This window comes from Mus caroli, unplaced genomic scaffold (genome assembly GCF_978045245.1).
Source record: "Mus caroli unplaced genomic scaffold, Mus_caroli_1 scaffold_13, whole genome shotgun sequence".
Lineage (NCBI taxonomy): Eukaryota > Metazoa > Chordata > Mammalia > Rodentia > Muridae > Mus > Mus caroli.
In genome coordinates this window covers 42,958,223-42,980,751 of record NW_028227268.1, presented here as the reverse complement: position 1 = coordinate 42,980,751, position 22,529 = coordinate 42,958,223, and the positions used below count along the sequence as shown (strand labels likewise).

At 50.6% G+C, this 22,529-nt stretch overlaps 1 protein-coding gene across 6 annotated transcripts in view; it reads left to right on the top strand.

Annotated features, from left to right (window-relative positions):
• Nucleotides 1-17,488, top strand: part of Rab11fip4 (RAB11 family interacting protein 4) — a 106,382-nt gene extending 88,894 nt beyond the window's left edge. For 4 of the 6 annotated variants that reach the window (XM_021176628.3, XM_029483748.2, XM_021176629.3 and 1 more), the window contains 11 exons: nucleotides 2,154-2,348; nucleotides 3,018-3,152; nucleotides 3,385-3,420; nucleotides 3,814-3,913; nucleotides 4,170-4,273; nucleotides 5,369-5,509; nucleotides 9,154-9,235; nucleotides 10,011-10,148; nucleotides 10,224-10,379; nucleotides 11,287-11,430; nucleotides 12,255-17,488. In XM_021176628.3, the coding sequence (XP_021032287.2) occupies nucleotides 2,154-2,348; nucleotides 3,018-3,152; nucleotides 3,385-3,420; nucleotides 3,814-3,913; nucleotides 4,170-4,273; nucleotides 5,369-5,509; nucleotides 9,154-9,235; nucleotides 10,011-10,148; nucleotides 10,224-10,379; nucleotides 11,287-11,430; nucleotides 12,255-12,371 (1,348 nt within the window). In that variant the 3' untranslated portion in view covers nucleotides 12,372-17,488. The remainder of the gene's footprint in view (nucleotides 1-2,153; nucleotides 2,349-3,017; nucleotides 3,153-3,384; nucleotides 3,421-3,813; nucleotides 3,914-4,169; nucleotides 4,274-5,368; nucleotides 5,510-9,153; nucleotides 9,236-10,010; nucleotides 10,149-10,223; nucleotides 10,380-11,286; nucleotides 11,431-12,254) is intronic. The other 2 variants (XM_021176630.3, XM_085829766.1) reach the window with 1 other exon arrangement.
• The last annotated feature ends 5,041 nt before the right edge of the window (nucleotides 17,489-22,529 follow it).

The following is a 22,529-nucleotide window of genomic DNA, read 5'->3' as shown; positions in this document are numbered from 1 at the left end:
TCTGGATAGTAGGGATAATGCTGGAATTATAAGCCCCGTGCAGAAGTCAGCCTGCTGAGGCAGGGAAGACGGGCTCAGTGTGTATTTCTGATGGGCCTAGAACTTGCTGTGTAGACCAGGCCAGCCTGAATCAGAGATCCACCTGCCTCTGGCTCCCCAGTACTGAGATTAAAGGTGTATGTGTGTGCGCGTGTGCTACATCTGACTTATTGTTAGATGTATTTTTATATGTATGAGTGTTTTGCCTGCATGTATATGTGGGCATTCACCACATGTGTACCTGTTACTCACAGATGGCAGAAGAGGGTGTCGGATCCTCTGGAACTGGAATTATGGATGGTTGTGAGCTACCTGCCCATATGGGTGCTAGGAACTAAACCTGAGTGCTCGGCCAGATCAGCAAGTGCTCTTAACCACGGACACAGCTCTCCAGCCTGAGTGTCTAAGACTCATTTATATGTATTTTGAATTGTGTGTGCCGGAGTGGGTGTGCATGCTGGGTTATGTGGAGGCTCAGAGAGGGTGTTTGTGAGTTTGTAGGGACATTTGTGGGTGCTGGGACTGAGCTCAGCTCCTCTTTTGTAAATTTATTTACTTATATCTTAAACACAATTCTGCCTCCTGGTCCCCCTTCACAGAGTCCCTCCCCCAACCCCTCCCCTCCTCCTTAGGTATCTCCCAGGTATCCCCCAACCCTAACAGCAATGTATTCTCTTCCCAGCCACAGTGAAGTTTCACTCACATTTATAAGAGGAAAGGGAGTGTTGAGAGCCATTCAGCTTGAAGTACAAGTGACCCCCCCCCAGGGGGGACAAAGTGTGAATAAATAAAATGCAGATTGAGTGCCAGGGGACTCCTTAGCGCCTGCCAGCAGGGCTGTCTGTGGTCCTTACACAGAAGCTGGGGTTCCCCAGGGACAGAACTAACCAGGTGTTCATCTGTCCTCCCCACATCCCCACCCTCCATTAAACGTTTCCCATTGTGAGTGTAGACTCCCTGGGCTTGGGGAGTCATGGTCTGCGGGTGAGCAGAGAATTTGCTGTGACTGCCTCGGGGAAGATGGATGCAGGCAGGCTACTAGCTGAAGGTCTCTTTGCTCTCAGGTTGTAGTCAGCCCCAACCAGGCCCTCATGTTTCCCACGGGTGGTCCATGAGATGCCCTAGAGTGTGGGGTCTCTGACATCTGTAGATAATTCTTTAGAATTAGGCATCTTTGGACTAGACATGCCACTTTATAAATTGGGGGCTGGTTCTCACCTGTGTTACTTGTCATGATAAAAGATAAAGAGGGCTAGAAAGCTGGCTCAGTGGGTAAAGGTGTTTGCCAGGTGCCCCGAGCCTGAGCCCCAGAACTCATGGACATGGGATGGTGGCAGGAGTGTACATGTGCCCACATGCACTAATAATAATAATAATAATAATAATAATAATAATAATAATAATAAATTTTGAAAAATTAAGGGATAATTAAAGATTGGAAAAGATGAGGAAAGTGAGAATGAGAGGAAATAACCCTTAACCCAAGTCCCATGGCCATGTTACTCTCATGTGCTCTCTGCTTCTCCCTTCCCTTCCCCTTTCACTTTTCTAAACATGGGGTCTTGTATAGCCCTGGCTGACTTGGAATAATCTATATAGTACAGGCTGGCCTTGAATTTATAGATAGACCTTCCTCTGCCTCCTGAGTGCCAGGATTAAAGGTGTGCGCTATTGCTGCCAACATAGTATGACACTGTCCCAGAATAAATGTATTAATCACTGTCAAAGCTTATATCTAACTTATCATTGATATGTATTTCTCTGCCTTGTTACCAATGCTTATGAGTCTTTCAACAATCATTTGATACTCTATAATTTAATAACTGCTTTACTGATGCATATTCTAATACAGTAACTATAATTATAGTGTAATTTTAATCTCTCTGTTGCTAAGCCATTAAGAAATAAGCAGTGTTTCACTGTCTGGGGATGGCACAATCTACTCATCTCTTATGGAGACATTTCTATGTGGGATGTTCTCCTTAGGACGGGGTCCCCAAAAGGGTCAGGTTTATCCAGGCATCTGTGATCTGTTGGGCCAGGCTGGTTCCCCCCAGACACTGCGTGCGGGTCACGCCCTCAGCCCTCCACTAATTGGGTGCTTATGGCCCTAGGTGCCTCGTCCTCACTCCATCCGTGACCACATCAGACCTTTCCACTCACTCCACCGCCTCTCTTATCAGCAACGAGGAACAATTTGAAGACTATGGCGAGGGGGATGACGTGGACTGTGCTCCCAGCAGCCCTTGCCCCGACGATGAGACCAGAACCAATGTCTACTCAGATCTGGGATCTTCAGTGTCTTCCAGGTGCTCCCTTACTCTGGGTGGCATTTGCAGTCCATGGAAAATGTCAGAACCAGTCTAGCCTTGTCCCAGACAGGCAAAGAACATCCTTCCTCTGTCCAGGGCTACTGCCAGGCTCTTTTGGCAGGCAGGGTGCCACCGTCTTACATCTGGTTGGGGCGGGGGTGGGTGTGGGCCACATAATAAAAGGGAAGCCTTTTATTTTGGAGAAGAAACAGTTAATTGGCCTGGGAGTCTGCAGACCCCTGTGAGGGAATGTCTATGTCATCTTGCCTCCTAGAACCTCAGTGTTCTAAGGACCTTTCAAGTGACCTTCTGTGGCTCCTTCCTGCCTGCCGGAGTCATTCTTTCCTATGACATTAACTCTCAGTATGCCCTATCTGCTAATTGGTAGCACACACGCACACACACACGCACACTCTCTCTCTCTCTCACACACACACACACACACACACACACACACGCACATGCATCACACACGCACGCACGCACACTTACACCTCTATCTCTGGCAGCCAAGGGAAAGGATGCTCTGGTTTATTTCCATTCCTCTGCCACAAAACAGAAATAAGAGCCTCGGGGAACTAAGTTGAACAAGCTCAGTGAGGTGGGGCAGGGCACAGCCTGTCAGTAGCACAGAGAGTGACCTCCCTGCCTCCCCCCCCCTTCCAGTGCGGGACAGACCCCAAGGAAGATGCGACACGCCTACAACAGCGAGCTGCTGGACGTGTACTGCTCTCAGTGCTGCAAGAAGATCAACCTGCTGAACGACCTGGAGGCCCGGCTGAAGAACCTGAAGGCCAACAGGTGAGGCCGCAGCCAGAGGGGCAGGGCCAGGCGGGACCCGCAGCACAAGGTCAGGTACTGCGTCCCCGCAGAGCTGCCCCTGGGGCGTTTCCTGCAGCACCTCACTGAGTGAGGTGTGATGAGTGATGTCCCTTCAGCCCATCATACCCGAGTGTCGTGCAGTGGGCAGTGTGTGGAAGTGTACTCATGACCCTCTGTTCAGTGACTGTGTCCCCCTTCTCTCTCTCTCCAGCCCCAACAGGAAGATCTCAAGCACAGCCTTTGGACGGTAAGACCCTCTTGGGAGACAAAGAGCTGAGTGCTTACCACTCAGAGACAGCAGAGGGGCGGAGCAGCCCCTTTCCATGCCCTTGCCACCCTGTCCCCACTTGGTAGGGTCAGCATCTTCAGATCCTCACTTTGTCAACCTTAGTGGGCCTTCTAGTGTGCCCATGGCTGTTTGTGTTACCCTTCCACTCAGGACCGGGCTTGGGGAACGGCCCTGTCTACCATCCTTAGAGTAGAAGTCATTTGGGTGGGAAGGTCAGGTGGTCCTGTGGAGTATTCCTCCTGTGACCTCTTTTCTGGCAGCCCCTGTACCGAAAACTCACCTAGCCCGTAGCCTGAGTTGGGGCCCCAGGCTGTGGCAGACATGGCAGGCAGGTGCCCTCCACCCCCACAGGCAGCTCATGCACAACAGTAACTTCAGCAGCAGTAATGGCAGCACCGAGGACCTGTTCCGAGACAGCATCGACTCCTGTGACAATGACATCACGGAGAAGGTGGGCCCTGGGACTGTCTGCATGTTCCTGGGATGTGGGGGACCTGCTCCGGGCTGCTCTCTGGGGACTTGAACCCTATGCCCACCTAGGAGTTCAGGGCAAGAGGGGCTCTAATCACGTGGCCCTCCCTTCCTCTCAAAATACGAGTGCTCTTTTTTGCATAGTCATTTGGAGATCCTTGTTGTGGGCTTTTCTAGATTCTCGGTTCCGTGGCTTCAAAAGCCTGTTGTACCCCACCCCACCCTCCATGCTGCAGGTGAGCTTCCTGGAAAAAAAGGTAACAGAGCTGGAGAATGACAGCCTGACGAGCGGGGGCCTGAAGAGCAAGCTGAAGCAAGAGAACATGCAGCTGGTGCACAGGTCAGGGGCACGGTGGCCCCGGGGAGCGCAGAGTTGGGTCCCCAGTCTCTCCGGCTCTGAGCCACTTGATCTAGATTCCAGACCTGCTAGATAACTCCCCTGGGTGTATAGCCCCAGGGCTTGTGACTCCTACCAAGTGAGAACAGCTGTTCTCAACCTGTGGGCTACAACCCCTGCAGGGATTTCATGTCAGATATCTTGTATATCAGATACTTACAATTTACAACAGTAGCAGAATTACACTTATAAAGTGTAAAATAATTTTATGGGTGTAGGGGGTCGGGGAGGGGGAGGTATTAGGAAGGTTGAGAGCCACTGGCTTAGAGTGCTAGGGCCTGACCTCCCCCTTCCTGGGGACATGCCCCTGTGGCAGGGAGTGGAAGGCAGGAGGGCCCAGGAGGCGCTGTGTGTGGCCAGGTGGTGATGGAATGGATGGACAGTAGGGAGACTGGGAAGGACAGATAGCAGGGAGACTGGGAAGGACAGATAGCAGGAGACTGGGAAGGATGCCTCCCATGCTGCCTGGCCTCCCAGATGCAAGAAACTTGGTAGACTTCTCTGTGCTGGGTCTGGTCCCCACATGCTGGGTCCCCACATGGCCTTTTTGTATGCCCCAGCCCAGCCTGATGTGAACTGTTGGACAACTAACTGTAGGCTTCCAGTAGTCAGCATTGGGTTATCACTCCAGAGGGGCCTGACCTCTTCCTGGCTCTGGATTTCTTATGGCCATTTGCCAGGATGGACCTAAGTAATTGGAGTGGCTCTGGTCAGGAAGTCCGTAGAAAAGAGAGGGTAAGACTTGGAAGCCATTAGTGTAGCTGTGGCCAAGCCTGCTGACTTCACCATCTTCCGTGTGGCCTCTCTCCCCTCTGGAGCTTCTTCTCTAGCTCTGCTTCTCCCTGGAGTGTGACTGACACACTTCTTGTTAGATGTCACAGTGTCCCTAATTCACCTGTCAGCTAAGCTCAGGGCCCGTAGGGTGGGAACACACCACGGTCACAGTGAGTGTGCTGGGGGCCTTGACAGGGCTCAGGCCCTTGTTGGATGGGAGATGGAGAGTGTGCCCCGACTGAACGTGTCTGCGCCCCACCTCAGGGTGCACGAGCTGGAGGAGATGGTGAAGGATCAGGAGACCACAGCGGAGCAGGCGCTGGAGGAGGAGGCCCGGCGACACCGTGAGGTCTACTGCAAGCTGGAGCGGGAGAAGAGCACAGAGCTGGAGCTGCTCAACACCAGGTGGGCACCAGGGGAGCACCAGGCCTCATGCCTGCAGCCCCCGCCCCTCTGCGCCCGAGGGTTTCCAGTAAAGCTGAGCCAGTCGTCCTAGCATTTCTACTTCAGATACTATAAAATGGCACCGGCCAGTTCTTCAGGGAGTAGGCAGAGTGAAAGTTCGTGGTAGCCATGGTGCTTGGGCAGAGGAAGCCACAGAGGAGGGTCAGAAGGCTGGGTCTCATAGCTAGGCCTGGAGCGCCCCCTGCTGTCAGCTCATCCCCTGAATTTGAGTGTGGGTAAGCTGAGCCTGTGGCCTCCTGCATACATTCCTTGCTAGAACTCAAGTCAGAGACTGGAAGAACAGCACCGGCCCTGGTCACAGTGTTTCTGTCTGCTGTGTAACCTCCTCTATCCCCTTCTCTGCCTGCCCCACACCATGCATCATGTGCTTTGTGGTCTTGTCACTGGCTGGGCGTGGTGGGGCCCCTGGAGGGACAGGCACTGTCCTGGTATTCCCTGGCCTGGGTGTTTAAGCAGAGATTGGTGAGGAGACCTCCCAACTCATGTGCCTGAGACTCCCCACCTTTCCCAACACCTTCTCAACCTTCCTAAGGCTGTGGACTCTCCACTACAGTGCCTCATATTGTGGTGACCTCCAACCATAAAGTTATTATTTTGTTTGCTATTTCATAACTATAATTTTACTACTATGAAGAATTGTAATATAAATGTCAGATATGCAGGCTCTCTGATAAGGGACCCCCAGATTGAGAACCACGGCTTTCGAGGCTGTTATTTGCATATGGCTCTGGGGCTGGAGTCCTAAGTGGCTGCTCACGTTAAACACTCCTGTTTTAAATGGTGTGTTTAAAGGCTCAAGAGAGGTGGCTGGGAACAGAGAGGTAGAGGAGAGAGGGCAGGGAGCAGGGCCTGAAGCAGGAGCACAGAAGGTCAGGCTCTGAGGATAATCTTACCTGCTGCCCTTCCCACAGCTCCTGGGGCGGTTCGTGTGCAGCCATGGACAGTACTTCCCATCATTGGCATACTCCCTCCTCACTTCCTTAGCCAGCTTCACACCACTTAGCACGGAGGTCCAGACTCCTCCCTGGCCCTTGTCTGGAGGCCTCCCTAGGGTACCCAAGGCCTCATTAAGGTCGAGAAAAGCCTCTCCAGAAAGAGGAGGCAGTAGCTGGGGCGAGGGCACTGCCAGAGTCAGGTGTGGTTCTGTACGTTCTGTAGCCATCTCACCTGCCTATAAAACCATCTGAGTGCCACTGGGTCACTGTAGGGCAGCTGTCTGGAATCACTCCGTAGAGGATCATTGCCTCCGATCAGAGAAGCTGCCGTGAGCATTTCGAATTCCAGATGAGGGCTAGGGATGGAGAATAGAAAGCAGATATGGGCATAGCCTTAAGACTACAGATGCTAACAGGAGAGCCCTGTGCTTACCATACTTAGGACTATGCTGCTGCTGCTGCTGCTCCTCCTCCTCCTCCTCCTCCTCCAAGAAGTGGCCTTCCTCGGTGTTTCATGAAGGATTTTGTGTATGTACATGTGTGTTCACATGTGTGCATGTTGAAGGCCAGCTTTCAGAAATTTTTAGATTTTTGAAATATATATTTATGTATACATACATCTTGGAGATAGGATCCTGTCTAAACATGACATTCCTCTTTCTTTTCCTCCCTCCCTCCCTCCCATTCTTTTTTCAAGACAGGGTCTCTCTGGATGTCCTAGAACTCATTCTGTAGACCAGCTAGGTTCAGACTTAGAGGCCCGCCTGCCTCTGCCTCTGAGTACTGGGATTAAAGCCATACACAATCAAGCCTGGCTTCTTTGTTTTTAAAATAGCTGATGGTGCCAGGGGGATGGCTCAGTGGGTAAAGTGCCATACAGAATTCATGTCTCCAGAACGTACATAAAACCAAACACAGCAGTGTGTACTGTAACCTCAATGTTCTGCTGCAGAGATAGGAGAACCCCCAGAAGTTGGAGGGTCAGCTGGTCTGGCAAACTAATAAAAGATTCTGTCTCAAATAAGGTCAAACTCATTTTCAGTGTGACACATGTACACTACCCCCTCTGCCCCTAGGTACATGTACAACACACTGAACTCACACAGTTAAAAAGTAACTTATGGACTGAGAGTAGTTTATTTATACATACATACATATATATATATATATACATATATATATAAATACACACACACATATATACACACATATACATATATACATACATACATATACATAGAAATATATATATATTTCTGTGTGTATATATATATATATACACACACACACATACATACATACATACATACATACATACATACATACATACATATTTTTGAGACTGTCTCATGTTACTCTGGCCACCCTGGAACTCACTATGTAAACTATGCTGTCCTCCAGCTCACCAGAGATCTTCTTGCCTCTGTATCCCGAGTGCCAGAATTAAAGGCACTAATGATTTCGCACCTGAAGCCATTTCATGGTATACAGGATTTTGGCTTGTGGTATCATGTTAGTGCTCAAAAAGCCTTAGATTTAGGAACATTTGGGATTTTTGGATCAGGGACGCTGGACCTGAGTTATCCTGTGGGACATTTTCTTATTCTTGCCTCCATTTTCTCTCAGGTGGTAGTTTCTTTCTTGTCTCCATTTTCTCTCAGGTGGTAGTTTCTTTCTTGTCTCCATTTTCTCTCAGGTGGTAGTTGTTTCTTTCTTGTCTCCATTTTCTCTCAGGTGGTAGTTGTTTCTTTCTTGTCTCCATTTTCTCTCAGGTGGTAGTTTCTTTCTTGTCTCCATTTTCTCTCAGGTGGTAGTTGTTTCTTTCTTGTCTCCATTTTCTCTCAGGTGGTAGTTGTTTCTTTCTTGTCTCCATTTTCTCTCAGGTGGTAGTTTCTTTCTTGCCTCCATTTTCTCTCAAGTGGTAGTTTCTTTCTTGTCTCCATTTTCTCTCAGGTGGTAGTTGTTTCTTTCTTGTCTCCATTTTCTCTCAGGTGGTAGTTGTTTCTTTCTTGCCTCCATTTTCTCTCAGGTGGTAGTTTCTTTCTTGCCTCCATTTTCTCTCAGGTGGTAGTTGTTTCTTTCTTGCCTCCATTTTCTCTCAGGTGGTAGTTGTTTCTTTCTTGCCTCCATTTTCTCTCAGGTGGTAGTTGTTTCTTTCTTGTCTCCATTTTCTCTCAGGTGGTAGTTTCTTTCTTGTCTCCATTTTCTCTCAGGTGGTAGTTTCTTTCTTGTCTCCATTTTCTCTCAGGTGGTAGTTTCTTTCTTGTCTCCATTTTCTCTCAGGTGGTAGTTTCTTTCTTGCCTCCATTTTCTCTCAGGTGGTAGTTTCTTTCTTGTCTCCATTTTCTCTCAGGTGGTAGTTGTTTCTTTCTTGCCTCCATTTTCTCTCAGGTGGTAGTTTCTTTCTTGTCTCCATTTTCTCTCAGGTGGTAGTTGTTTCTTTCTTGTCTCCATTTTCTCTCAGGTGGTAGTTGTTTCTTTCTTGCCTCCATTTTCTCTCAGGTGGTAGTTGTTTCTTTCTTGTCTCCATTTTCTCTCAGGTGGTAGTTTCTTTCTTTCTCCTGGAAGCGGAGTCTGGTTGCCAGATGCCTCGTCTCTAAGGCCGTTTCTACTCCAGAGTCTCTGAGCCATGCCATCTTTCTTTCCCAGGGTGCAGCAGTTGGAGGAAGAGAACACAGATCTGAGAACGACAGTGGCTCGACTCAAGTCACAGACCGAGAAGCTGGACGAGGTGAGCCGCAGGTCCCAGCAAGATCTGGGTTCACAAAGTGGTGGCAGTCAGGGCTGGATGGCAGTCACAGGAGCACTGACGTATTTCCCTACAGAGAAGATGTACCAGGGTACGTGATCCCAGCACGCAGGCTGCAGAGAAAAGAGGGTCATCCTCTGCTACATCATGAACTTTGAGCAGGCCATCCTAGGGCACATGAGAGTTTTGTCTTAAAGATAAACAAAAGCAAGTTTATTAAATAGGAAGGAAAAGTGAATGACTTTCGTTTCTGAATTTACAAAATTTCAGTTTTCTACAGTGAAAATTTAGCCTGTCTTTTTAAAAAAAAAAAAAAGATTTATTTATTATTTATATGTAAGTACACTGTAGCTGTCTTCAGACACACCAGTAGAGGGCATCAGATGTCATTACAGATGGTTGTGAGCCACCATGTGGTTGCTGGGATTTGAATTCAGGACCTTCATAAGAACAGTCAGTGCTCTTAACAGCTGAGCCATCTCTCTAGCCCCCTAGCCTGTCTTATATACTGTAAATGCCTTACATTGTAGAATTCTCTTCTTGAAGAGGGTGAGCTTAGCTCCTGTTTGGACAGACAGCTGCTTTTCAATCTCTGTCTGACACTACTGAAGGACATCAGGGGCCTGGGACGTTTCCTGCTATGTTTCTAGGATGTCCCCAAGGTGTCTGTCTGCCTGTCCATTTGCCACACTAAGGTCCTGCAGAGTGCGAGGGCCCTCTCAGGATGCTTGCCCTGACTGTGTCTGCCTTGTCCTAGGAGCGGCAGCGCATGTCTGACCGGCTGGAGGACACCAGCCTGCGACTGAAGGACGAGATGGACCTTTACAAGCGCATGATGGACAAGCTGCGGCAGAACCGCCTGGAGTTCCAGAAGGAGCGGGAGGCGACACAGGAGGTGAGTCACAGGCCAGGGCCCCCGGGTCTCCTCTCAGCATCACTGCTGCAGCCAACAGGCTTCTCTCCCACACAGCTCATTGAGGACTTGCGGAGAGAGCTGGAGCACCTACAGATGTACAAGCTGGACTGCGAGCGGCCAGGTAGGGGCCGCAGCTCCTCTGGCCTTGGCGAGTTCAACGCCAGAGCCCGGGAGGTGGAACTTGAACATGAGGTCAAGCGTCTGAAGCAGGTAGGCCCCAGAGCCATGTCCAGTGGCTTTGAAGGCGGGTGGGTCAGCCATTCTGGCCTCTGTTTAGAAGGGGGGAGCCACGAGCCCCAGTCTGCCTCCTGCCACCTCTCCTGTCTCTTCTCAGCTACCTGATCGCCAAGGCCCATCATCCCATCCCCCACTCAGGCAAGCAGCTTACCTCTGGTTGCGGCCAGTGGTTCTTGCACTCTCAGGCCCCTGTCCTGTTCTGGGTGTTAGAATGAGAGAACCATGCTCAGGCTGCAGATGCTGCCTGGCTGGGTTGGGACCTCAGTCAGATAGGGCCTAAGTCTTTAAGATTCTGCTTCTCATGGTGTCCCATCATTCCTGATGCTGCAGCCTGTGTTAGCGTGGGATCAGGAGGGGGCAGTGGCTCAAGAAGGGAGTGAAGTCCAAACTCAGTTGGGCATGGACCACACCTGAGTTCATCCACCCAGGCAAAAGTCTTAGTGGCTGTCTCCTCCAGTACCGCTAGCCTGTCACCTGCCCAGGGGCTCCCAGGTTCCTGGGATAAGCTAGAGGTAAGAGTCTGAGGGGCAGCTGCGGAGCTATAGTGTCACCTGCCTTCTGGGGCAAGGGTGTCTTGAAGCAGCTCCCACTAAGCAGGGTCCAGAACATGGCTGCAGGACGAGCCAGGAAACCAGCCCTCCCTTTCTGCACAGAGAATCCAGAATAGCACCTCCCCTGTGTCAGGTCAGGGCTGCATGCTGAGCTGCTGGTGGGCAGAGCTCCCTACAGGACCCTAGAGAGGGAAGACCTCTGTCACCTCGGTTCTCCCAGGCAGGGCTGTAACTCCCCTTCCCGCTGAGGACACAGACACAGGGACATGGGCGCCAGCGGGCTCTGGATGCTTTCCAGAGTTCATGATACCTTTGTTCTGTTGGCACAGGAGAATCACAAGCTGCGGGATCAGAATGATGATTTAAATGGGCAGATCCTGAGCCTCAGCCTCTACGAGGCGAAGAACCTCTTTGCAACCCAGACCAAAGCCCAGTCTCTGGCTGCAGAAATCGACACAGCATCTCGAGATGAGGTAGCCTTGTCCTCTCCATTCTCTTGGACACTCACATTTGTCTCCATGGTGACTTGTCTCCATTCTGTGGGTCCTGCCCCAGCTTCCACCTGCTGGTACCACGAATCCCAGACTACATGGGATCCCAAAGGCAGGCTGAGGCCTGGCCCTAATAGTCCTCCATTTGCCACTGTCTCAGTGACATCAGAGCTGAGCAGGAGACAGCCTGGGGGAGAGGCTTAGCTTTCCTAACTCAGGAGCTCTGGGCTCAAGTCAGAGTGGACTTAACCCAGATGGAGACCAGAATTCCCGAAGCATCTACTTTTGCACACGTGTTTACTTGGTCTCTTAGCTCACAGCTTCAGTGCTTCCCCGTAGACATGACAGGCCACACCCATGGCAGCAGGAAGGGAGCCCAGCTCCTAGCACTACGGCCCATCTTCTCTATATCAGTTACCAGAACACTCAGTTGAGTTTTAGTGTGAAACTGAGCCTCTGTGTTCCTGACTCCTCTGGCCTCAAGGAGAGCAGGTAACTCCACGGGGTTGGAGCAACAGTTTAGCTGCACTTAAATGTCTCTGTGAGAGAGCGGCTAGATAAGGCAAGGCTAGAGTGAGAAGGGCACTGGTCTCGGTGGAGAAAAAGCTGGCAGCCCCAGCCCTGACTGTGAGTGCATCTGGCCAGTGTTCCCAATGTCTGTGAAAAGTTCCCCATACTTTAGCCCCTTCCCGGGTCAATGAAATTGCCTTAGGCTCTGATCCCTGCTTAAAATGCTCAGCCGATCTGGGCCCCTCTGTCATTGGTCACTGGCTCAGCGTCTGACCCACCTTTCTCATTCCCTTCAGCTAATGGAGGCCCTGAAGGAGCAGGAGGAGATCAACTTCCGACTGAGACAGTACATGGACAAGATTATCCTGGCTATACTGGACCACAACCCCTCCATCCTGGAGATTAAACACTGAGTCAGGGCTGGCTGCAGAGCGTCCGTCGGACCTGGGACCTAGGGGCAGGCCTGCCTGAGGACGAAGAAAGATGCAGGCTTCGCCCACATGCACTCTGTGATTGTACCTCTGAGCACCCTCTGTGTGTGTGCTGGTGTACGTACGTGCAGGAGGCTGTGCACACACGGGCAAGGAGTGAACTTGGGGCCATAGCTGTGGGTTACAACCCATGGTGAGCTGTGTGTGCACTTTGTAGCCCCTTTGTGAGGGGCAGAGGGGACTGGATGTGGGAGAGACACTCTCAGGAGTTAACAGCAAGGCCTGGAAGCTTGCATTTAGGATACTGATGAAATGATTCTACCTCTGGGATAAGGGTTAGAAGATACTCTCAGGAGATGGGTTCTCTCTCCCCTCCCCCACTGGAGTGGGGACAAAACTGTTACATTCTCCAGAATTTGGTGTCCTTGCCAACCTTTCAGGCCACCTTTCAAGCCGGGTTTTTTTGTTTTGTTTTGTTTTGCTTTTTAAGCTCAGAGGAGGAAGGGGTATTGGAGAGACCCCTGAGGGCTAGCCCCCTGGGGTGCAGATAAGCAGGTCCAGTGGACTGGGCTTACAGAGCAGTTAGTGTGCACTGTCCATGCCTTTGGGCTGAGTCCATCGTAGTTTTCTGAGCCCCTCCCAGTCTTGCTTGCCTACCTCCCCTTTCTGGTTTGGCTTTGCTTTGTTCTGAAGATGGGAAATACAAGCAGCATTCAGCTGGGGGTGGAAGGAAGGCCAAGAAGGGTAGGGTGCCCCAAGGCAGGTGTGTGTTAGCACTGGGGGCCAAAAGGAGTGATTGCCTGGGAGAGAGGTGTGTTTTCATGGCTGCATCATCACACGTGACCTCTCTGGGTTCCATGCTCCTTGGTGAGGACAGGCCTAGGGAAGGGTTTGCAGGACTGGCACCCTTGCCTTGGCTTTCAGACCCATCTGAATCAGGTCCCCAGGTAGAGAGCCGACACTGCTGGCAGGAGGTCCAGTGGAGAACACTGGGGGAACCTTAGTCTTCCGTTCTGTGAATACATGATGGGAATTCACATACACACACCCATGTTGGGGGTTGGGGGGTTAAAATGTGATCTGGGAGTAGGTACTGTACGCAGAACGTTCCGGTTTATCTCAGTTTTATACGGCTTGTGGCTTGTGATTGGTTGGCTTCCTTACCCCAGCTCCTATAAAGGAGTATGGTTCAAGTTTCCCCTTCAGTTTGTTTTCTTGAGCACATCTTGTGTAAAAAGGAAGGTTTAGGGATGCTGGGGAGGCTAGCGAACAGAAAGGAGGCACAGTTGAAAGTAAATAGGGGATCTGGGTGTGTGCCCTGGGGTGTGTGCCTACTTGGCAGAGACGGGGCTGCGGTCAGTTTCAGTCCAGTCATGGTGCTTTCTTTGGCTTTTGAGACTCCCTGTAATCGTGTGTATGGAATTCATCTCATGCTGCATAGGTGGTGCGTGGGCCTGGTCTGCCTGGATGAGCCACACCAGGAAGACCGGAAGGCTTGATCTGGGATACGGGGTTTCCTTCCCTGGCGTCTGGGAAGATGTAGAAAAAGGGGGGGCTGGGTAGGGAGTCTTGTGAGGAAGAATGGGAAGATAACCATGGCTTGAGGTTGGTCCAGGTGCCACGCTGGCAGAATGCAGAGGCCAGCTGAATGTAGGTCCTGGTAAGAGGGGCCTACGCTCAGGTGAGCAGTTCAGACTTGAAGTTGTATGGGCCACCTGCTTCACTTGTATGTGGGTTTCCAGAGAAGGCCACAGAGACCAGAGTCACAGTGTCACAGAAGAGGAAGGAATCTGTCAGGGAAACAGGCAGGGAAGGAAGGCTTTAGGCCCAAGTTGTAGGGCTGGAAGAGTGGACTCCCTGAGGACATGACCAGGTTTGGAAGCCCCTGTGGATCTGGACGCTTGCTATATAGGCCTCTGGAAGAATGATTTCTGAATGTGGTCTGACTTCCATGTAACACACCTCAGACGAAATCCAGCCTTCTTACAGAATACACTTAGAAAACTTTGTCAACTTCTCCATAAGATCATGTTTGCTGTTTGCTGTTTCTTGTAGTGGTGACAGTAGGTTTCTGGGTTTTTTTGTTTTTTTCTGTTCTGGGTTAGAAGGCCCAGGGGTCCCAGTGCCACACCACCCATGGGATGTTCCAGAAGTTCCCTTGCTTGGCAAGAATCTGATCTCTCTTTCTACTGCCTCCCTGGCTCACGTTCCAGTTGTGAGCCCCCCGAGACTTCGGGAGTCTAGAGGTTACACTTGGCACTCAGTTACATTTGGATTTCAGATAAGCAAGAGGTTTTAGATCACCGTGTTCCATGCTATACCTGGTTAGAAAGCGTTTACCATTCTGATCCTCACGTGCTCTGACAGTTGGTAGAGGTGTGGCCAGGCCTTGGAATGCTTCAAGAATGCCACAGGTAATTTAGGTAGGTCTCCTGTGAAGAGGGTGTGGCTCTTTCTAAGATGATGGGTCTGCAGTGATTTGCCAAGGTCCAGGAAGGTTGGGGACCATGTAGGAAGTACACCTTTCATGTGACACTTAGCCATCCTTGTATTCCACTGGGAGCCAAACAAGATGAGTTTCTGTCTCCCTGATTTGTTTCCTTTTATTTTTGAATTAGCCACTTTTTTTTTTAGACCAGTAGTTTTTCTTTGGGACTCTCCAGAGGAAGTTCCTTTTGAAAATTTTATTTCTGATATACTAAAACCACAAATCTCAAGGACCAAGCAGAACACCAGGCCTTGAGCCTGAGTCTGCCAGTTTGGCAGTGTGCTGGTGTCGTACCTGATGCTGGAGGGCCTAGCATGAGGTTCAGTCCCTGGCAGCATGGAAGAAAGCTGATGACAGAACCACCTCTGACTTCCATATATAATTGGTAGCACAGTGTGGCCCGGCACCAGTATCTTCAGTGGCCTTCCCAAGTGTTGTTCATACACCGATCAAGGTGGAGGCCCGTAAATCATGTGAAATGAGGTCAGCAGGGCTGGAGAAGCTTGTGTGTGGCCCAGAGGATGGGTAATTATGCCACTGAGCGGTCCTTGCCCTGAGAGTCCAGCTGCTCCCACTACTCTGAAAGTCTTACCCTAGACGGACAGGATATAAGTGCCAGCATTTGACTGGGCATAGGCCCATTGGGAATTGGAGGCAGGCAGGCAGGAAGAGCTGGACCTTGAGAGCAGCCTAGACGCAGTGGCCACTTGTCTCTGCAGGCTTTTGTCCATTTCATAAGGGTGTCTCTGTTGTTTCCCTGTCAGTGCCAAATCAGCACCCAGCCCACACACTGGAGAACTCTAGGTGATGGTCTGATCGCTCCTTAGTCCTGAGTTGTGGTCCTTCTGGTTCTGATGGTCCTGGGGCTGTTGGTACATACCGGGCTGTGTAAGGGATCCAGAGACTACAGCAAGGCCTAAAGAATCAGGAGGACTTCACTCATCTGAGGGGCATTGGCAAATCTACACCTGTCTAGATAGGACTGATGGGAGTGGGAAAGATACAGGGTGGTCACCAGGCTAGTCACCAGGATGTCCAGTGACTCTGTAGAAGTCCAGGTGAAGCTCTTTAGGGCCTCAGTGATGCCTGTTATCCCCAGTCTTTCCTCACTGGGGCCCAGCGCTTCCCTCTGGTGGCTCCCCAGGCTGGTATCACTAGCATGCGCTTGATGAGGGGCCTCCAGTTAGAGCAGCCAGATCTTGGAAGGACCTTCCCTGTCCTGATTTCGACCCTGACAGAATGTACTTGCAATGGATTTATCAGGAAAAAGTAGAGGTAGCACCTTCAGGGAGGGGCAGCTCTGTGGCTCTGCCATCGTTTAGCTGCTCTGCTAAGAAAACAGCCACTTCCAGAAAAGGCTTTGTTTCTGAAAGCATAGTAAGGTTACCGGCCTTGTCACCCTGTGCACTAGGAGCTGGAGAGCTTTGGTGTTCCTTCCTTGCGGACTCCTCTTCTTCCCATCGTGACTGTATTGTAGGGATGTGCATTCCTGAGGTACCATAGGGAGGGCAGAGTCCCAGGCCACCTCTCCTGCAGGCCTAACTTCTGGTGGCCCTTCTTGTGTTGGGACTGTCTTCTTTACCGTTCTGCACTGTTTCTTGTCTGCATGGTTTGGGGTCCTTGTGCCTTTTTTCCTTGTTACCACCACACAGGATTCTCTGTTACCCACTGCCCCCTTTTGTACGTCCCCTTCCCCCATCTCCCCCAGTCCTGTGTGTACTCACGTGTGCAGCCATATGGCTCAACTGAGGCCAGCTGGCAAACACTTTGCCCCACCAGGTCGACTTCCCATAGCTCCCCAGCTCTGTTGACTTGGTAACTTTTGTACAGGATTTTGTTACAATCTTAAGCATAGGGACCACTTAATCCCCATGTACCTGCAGCTAGTTTAGAAGCCCTGCATCCCAGACAAGGGTAGCTTTGTGCAGACCAGCCTCTCTCACACACCTCTTCCTCGTGGGTTCAGGTATTTATAAAAGATTTCTTTTAAAATGAGGCCCTGGCCCCAGCAGGGAGGTGACAGGTCTACAAAGCTCTGCATGGCTCTTCTGGAGGAAGCCCCAGCCATGTGGTTTCCAGTGCTTGGCAATACATCTGGGTTTAGGGCCATTGCCTCTCGTGTCTCCCCTGATGTGTGCTAGAGGAAGTCACTTGCCACTGTCCCTGCCTGCTATCACTACCTGTCCAGCCCTTCCGTGTTTGCTGGTGCTCAGACCAGAGTGCCATTAATCACCAGACCAACGTCAGGACCTGCACAGGGCAGAGTGTGCTGAGGACTCTCGGCCGGCTGGCTCCCAGCTTCAGCTTCCATGGGGCTGGGCCTTCTGGGTCCAGGTGGAAGAAGCTATAGGCAGATAGGCTCTGCCTTCCCAGGGATTACGTCTGGGGCTTTGCCTCAGAAGCCAGTGATTGCAGATGGCCTTAGCTTTGGGCTTGGGAAGGAGCTTCCACTTTAGGCCCCAGGGAAGGGAGAATGGGGTACAGCCCAGGCCCTGAACTGTTCGTTTCCACTCTGTTCTCTCCAGAAACAGGCTTTCAGTGGGGGGCACCTTCCAAGGAACTGTATTGTACAGACCACAGTGTAAATAAAAAGTTGGCTTTTTGTGCCTGACTTGTGTGAACTTCTGTGGGGGACTGGGAGAGGGGATGGAGGTGGTGCGGGGGAGAAAGGCAGGCATGTGTCCTGGCCTCAGGACCAAATGAAGTCACATTCAGTTCACAGGTACATTATCTTTAGAAGCTGCAGCTCACACACCCCCAGCCCCACTGAAGAAATTGTCACCTGTACTACAGTGCTGGAAGGCGTGGGAGTAAACACAGCTGGAAATGTACCCCTCCAGCCCCACCCCTGCCACCCACATGCTCACCAGGTCCTCCCGTGTGGTCAGTCTGGCAGCCCGACCCAGGCCCCTGGAGCTTGAGTTTGCTGCCTCTGGACCGCCACTCAGGTGGAGCCAACATCTGGACTGCTAGACAGAAAAGAACTTCAGGATGAGTCCATGTGAAGCCGAGCTGGGTTCATTAAATAGGGATGGCAATTGGAGGTCTAAACGTGTGAGACAACCTCGACATTCAGGGAAAGTGCAGGGGATGGGACTCAAGTGTCATAACAGTAGCTATATATGTGGTTTTGTGGCTTGTGAAGTTGTAATGCTCAAAGAATGTAACAAGTAGATTCAGTGTTTATAAATTATAAATTAAGCTTAGGCTGGATACAGTAACACGGGTCTTTAATCTCAGTTCCTGGGAGGCACAGGCAGGTAGATCTATGTGAGTTCACAGGCAGCAGGATCTATATAGTGGGACTTATTCTCAAACTGTTTTTTTTTTTTTTTTTTTTTTTTGAGACAGGGTCTCGATGTGCATCTCTGACTGGCCTGGAGCTCACTAGGTAGACCAAGCTGGTCTCAGAGGTCTGCTGGCCTCTGGCTTGATAGTTCTGGGATTAAAGGAATGTGATCCAGCTTCAAACAACAAAGAAATGTTTATAAATTTGTTAATGGATTTTCCATCTTAAAAATTCTCCTTTTGCAAATGAAATGGTGCGGTGATTTATGGAGCCTGTTGCTCGGGTTCAAGGGAGAGCGGGGCATGTGATAAAGTTCACAGACCACACAGGTAGGCTATATCATCAAGGGACTTCTCTGCTGCAATCTCATCTCTCAGTAGTGGTGTTTGTTTCTTGCAGACGAGATCTGGGGATAAGGGACCCCTTTCCCTGTCATGTCCCCTTATTTCTCTGTCTTTCTGTTCTGTCCAGCTTGCTTGATAGCCCTTTCCAGCCCATGGCGGGGCTGGTGGGACATCATACTGCTTTGACCCAGTCCTTGTACCGAACGAACACTGGAAGACTCCAGTGGGGTTCATACCACCCACTCCTGATTCCAGGGCTGCCAGCAGACACCCAAGCCTACAGGTGCTCTGGAAGAACGGCCAGTGTTCTAACCACTGAGTTATCTCGCCAGCCCATAATAAATCTTTTTTCAGTCCATGGTTTGCAGTTTTATGTACGGCACAGAAGTCACAGACTCTGGCACACGGAGAGGCTGCACCGGCTCACATGTGCCAGGGCCCACTGAGTGCCAGGTAGAGCTGACGTGCTTTTGGAAGGGTGGCTTATTACCAGATGAGGACACTGAACCACCCCAGGGACCCTGCTCGCCAGTCACCCAGAATTCAGGCTCTGCTGATAGGGAGACTCATCACAGAGCAGGACGAGACTTGTTCAAGTGAGAGGAGGGACTCCAGTCCTGGAGAGGCCCCAAGGGGAAGGCGTGGCATATGTGGAGCCCTGAAGCTGGGGCACCTCTCCCTAACAGGGTGGTCTAAGAGGCTGAGGCGGGAGGGGTAGGCTAGGAGCGAGCACCTGGGGCTCACTCAGGAGGAACAGGAGAGGTCTGGGAAGGAGGGTGGGAACACTGCAACCTGGCTTGGCTGCCTGGGTGGGTTGTCGGGGTCAGCAGTTGGCCAAGTTTTCTGGGTAAACTGGGCCATAGGCCTAGAAGCTCTGGAGGCAGCTCCTAGCCTGTCCTGCCTGGCAGCTCTCAGGAGACTGCAGGGAGTTCCTCACTCTTCCCACCCTCGTCAGCCCAGGTCATGTTTTGAGTCCCAGGTTTCTGAGCTAACTTTAGTGTCTCAGATTTTTTTGACTTGAATACCATGGTATTGCAAATATGACTTTTGTGTTTAATAAAACAAACAAACAAACCAGGCATGGTGGCTCATGACTTTAATGCCAATACCAGGAGGCAGAGGCAGGATGATCTTTGAGTTCAAGGCCAGCCCAGTCTACATAGTGAGTTTGAAGTCAACTGAAGTTACATAGAGAGACCTTGTCTCAACCCTACAATAACAAAAATTGAAAAGCACTGGGGTTTTTAATCTTGGTGTGTTTATATGTGAATGTGTGTGTTATGTGTGGATGGTGGAGGCAGACATATGCCACGTTGCATATATGGAGGTCAGCACAGTGTGGGTATCAGTCTTTACTTTCTCCTTGTTTGAGATGTTTCTTTGCTAACGCCTGTGTACACCAGGCCCACAAGTTTCTGGGATTCCTCTTTCTGCCTCCCACCTTCCTGTAGCAGTGCAGACATTGCAAACACCACTGCCTGCCTTTACAGGGTTCTTGGGACTTGAATTCAGGTCATCACATCAGCCTGGCACTTGCTCAGGATTTGAGGTTTTGTTAGGCTTACCCCGAAGAGCACTAACTGCCCACTTACAGTACAGCCTATAGGATGACACTGTGCCTTGGAGATTGTGATGACCCAAGGGAGAGCTGTATGGTCTGCAGAACCAGGAAGAACAGCTGAGACAGCGGGCTCAGAGACAAGTACGTGGGGTGGCAGGTTTTCCCAGTGTCCACTCAGAAGATGCACCTGTCTCTAAGGGAACCCACCTGAGCAGAACTGGTCCCCCAGCGTCAACCAAGCTGAGTTCTTACTGTCCAGGAGTCTCATGGGCAGTCCTCACTGTGTGTCCCTGCAGGCTCACATTCAGGGGAAACTCCCATAGCCTGCTGCAGCTGTGGGTGATACTTGAAGAGGATTCTGTCTTCTCTCAGTCTCCCGAGGAGGCCCAAATGGTTACTCTCTCGATTCTGATACTGAGAGCGCCTCTCCTTCCCCTCATAGTATGTTACACACTGCTGATCCTGGCTCTGGGGGGTCTGAGAATCAGAATCAGAAGTTCTGGGCCAGCCTAGGCTTTATGGGGCTTGTTCTATCTATCTGTCTGTCTGTCTGTCTATTTAATTTGAGACCTTTTCTTAAAAAAAAAAAAAAAAAAGCCATAGACCAGATACCATGATGTAGCAAGGGCAGGGAGTAAGAAGGTCCTGAGCATGGTGTGGAAAGCAATTTGACAAGACATGAAAGGGTGCTGCTGACACGCCAAAGGCTGCAAGTTGCACCCTGCCGCTAACCCAGTATTCGCAGATTTATTTTGAGCTTTGTAGTGTCTGGGAAATTTGATCAACAGGAAAAGTGTCAGGTTGCTACAGTCCCAAAGGGAAAGGAAAAGGGGTCTAGGGTGGCCTTTCCTACTCTGGGACCTAACCTTAGCAGTGAAAACTGAAGCAGCCTTTAAATTACATTTTATATATGTGTGTGTGCATGTGCAGGGGTGTGCATACCATGCAGTGTCTGTGGAGGCCCAGAAGCTTGCGGGAGGTGCTTCTCTCCACTGTGGACTTAGGCCCGGCATCGGGTGCCTGTCCTCACTGAACCATCTCTAGGCTGTTTCCATTTTTCCAGAGTCTCAGATAGCCCTTACTGGTCTTGAATTCCTGATCCTCTTGCCTCAATCTCAGAGTGCTAGGATTACAGGCTGCCATGCCCAGCTCCCTGATCTATTTTTGATTCATGCAGGGCCACAGTTAATGGCTGACACCTATTTTGTGGAGGAAGAAACTGAAATTCAATAGTGGCAGTAGGGATGCTGGACATGGCTCTGATCGTTTGTACCTAGCTGCTCTGCAGTCTTATCTACTCCACCAAGAACCCAACCTCAAACCTAGAATGGACAGGTACCGGACCTGTATGTGACTGTCCCCAGCAGGGTAGCTCTATGACCTCTGTGATCCGCAGAGAGAATGGTTTATGGTCTTCCCAGTCTGAGTTCAGCTACAGGCTGTGTCTGGCTCACCTCCCTGCTGTATCCCTTGAAGGCTAGCTAGACTGGATCCTTGCTTCATATACAAAAATTCACTGAGCACAGGTTAAAAGGAAGCTAGTAACCATGTTTTAAGCTGCAACAAACAAAAAGAACAAAAAAGCCAATTTTAAAAGGACACAAGAAGACATTTCTCCAAAGACACACAAATGGCTGGCAAGCCCAGGGAAAGATGTCAAGCCAGTAATCAGCACAGTGAGGGCGGCCACTATTCACAGCCAAGAAAATGATACAGTGGCACAGAGCTGCCTGTGAGCTGTGGTGGGAATTCCAAACAATGGAACCTTTATGGAAAGCCACACACAGTGGCGCACACCTTCAGTCCCAGCAAAGGGAGGCCAACCTCAGCTAGTTCAAGGCCATTCTGTTCTACAAATCACAAGTAGTGGGCTAGCCAGGACTTCAAAGAGAGAGACCCACCCAGTCTCAAAATAAACAAAAATGTAAAAATAAAATTACTACAAAACCCACAGTGCTGCTTCTGGGTGTGTATCTCACATGAACTTGCGCACTCTTCTCATTGGAGTATTATTGACAACCAAAAAAAGTCTACCAGGCAGTGACAGGTAAAGAGAATGTGGCCTAAGCCTGTGAGGGAACAAAGCCAGCACATCCCTCTGCAGTTACAAAATGGAAACTGAGGGCTGAAGTAAGTTGGTCCCCACCAGACACGCTGCGCCATTCCTTAGACATGAAGGGTCTAAGGTTGCCAGCCTCTGAAAAGCAGAAAGAATAATGGTTGCCAGAGACCTGTGGAGAAGGGATATGGTGTCTAAGGGGCAGGGTTTCAGTTCAGACTGGATCCCAAGTCCTGGGGCTAAAGAGTACCAGGGGCAACTCAGCAAGACCCTGGCTCAGAACAGACAGTAGAAAGAATTGGAGAAAAATACTTATTCCTCATGGAGAGGACCTGAGTTTATTTCTGGGCACTCACTCAAAGTGTGTGTGTGTGTGTGGGGGGGGCGGCTCACAACCAT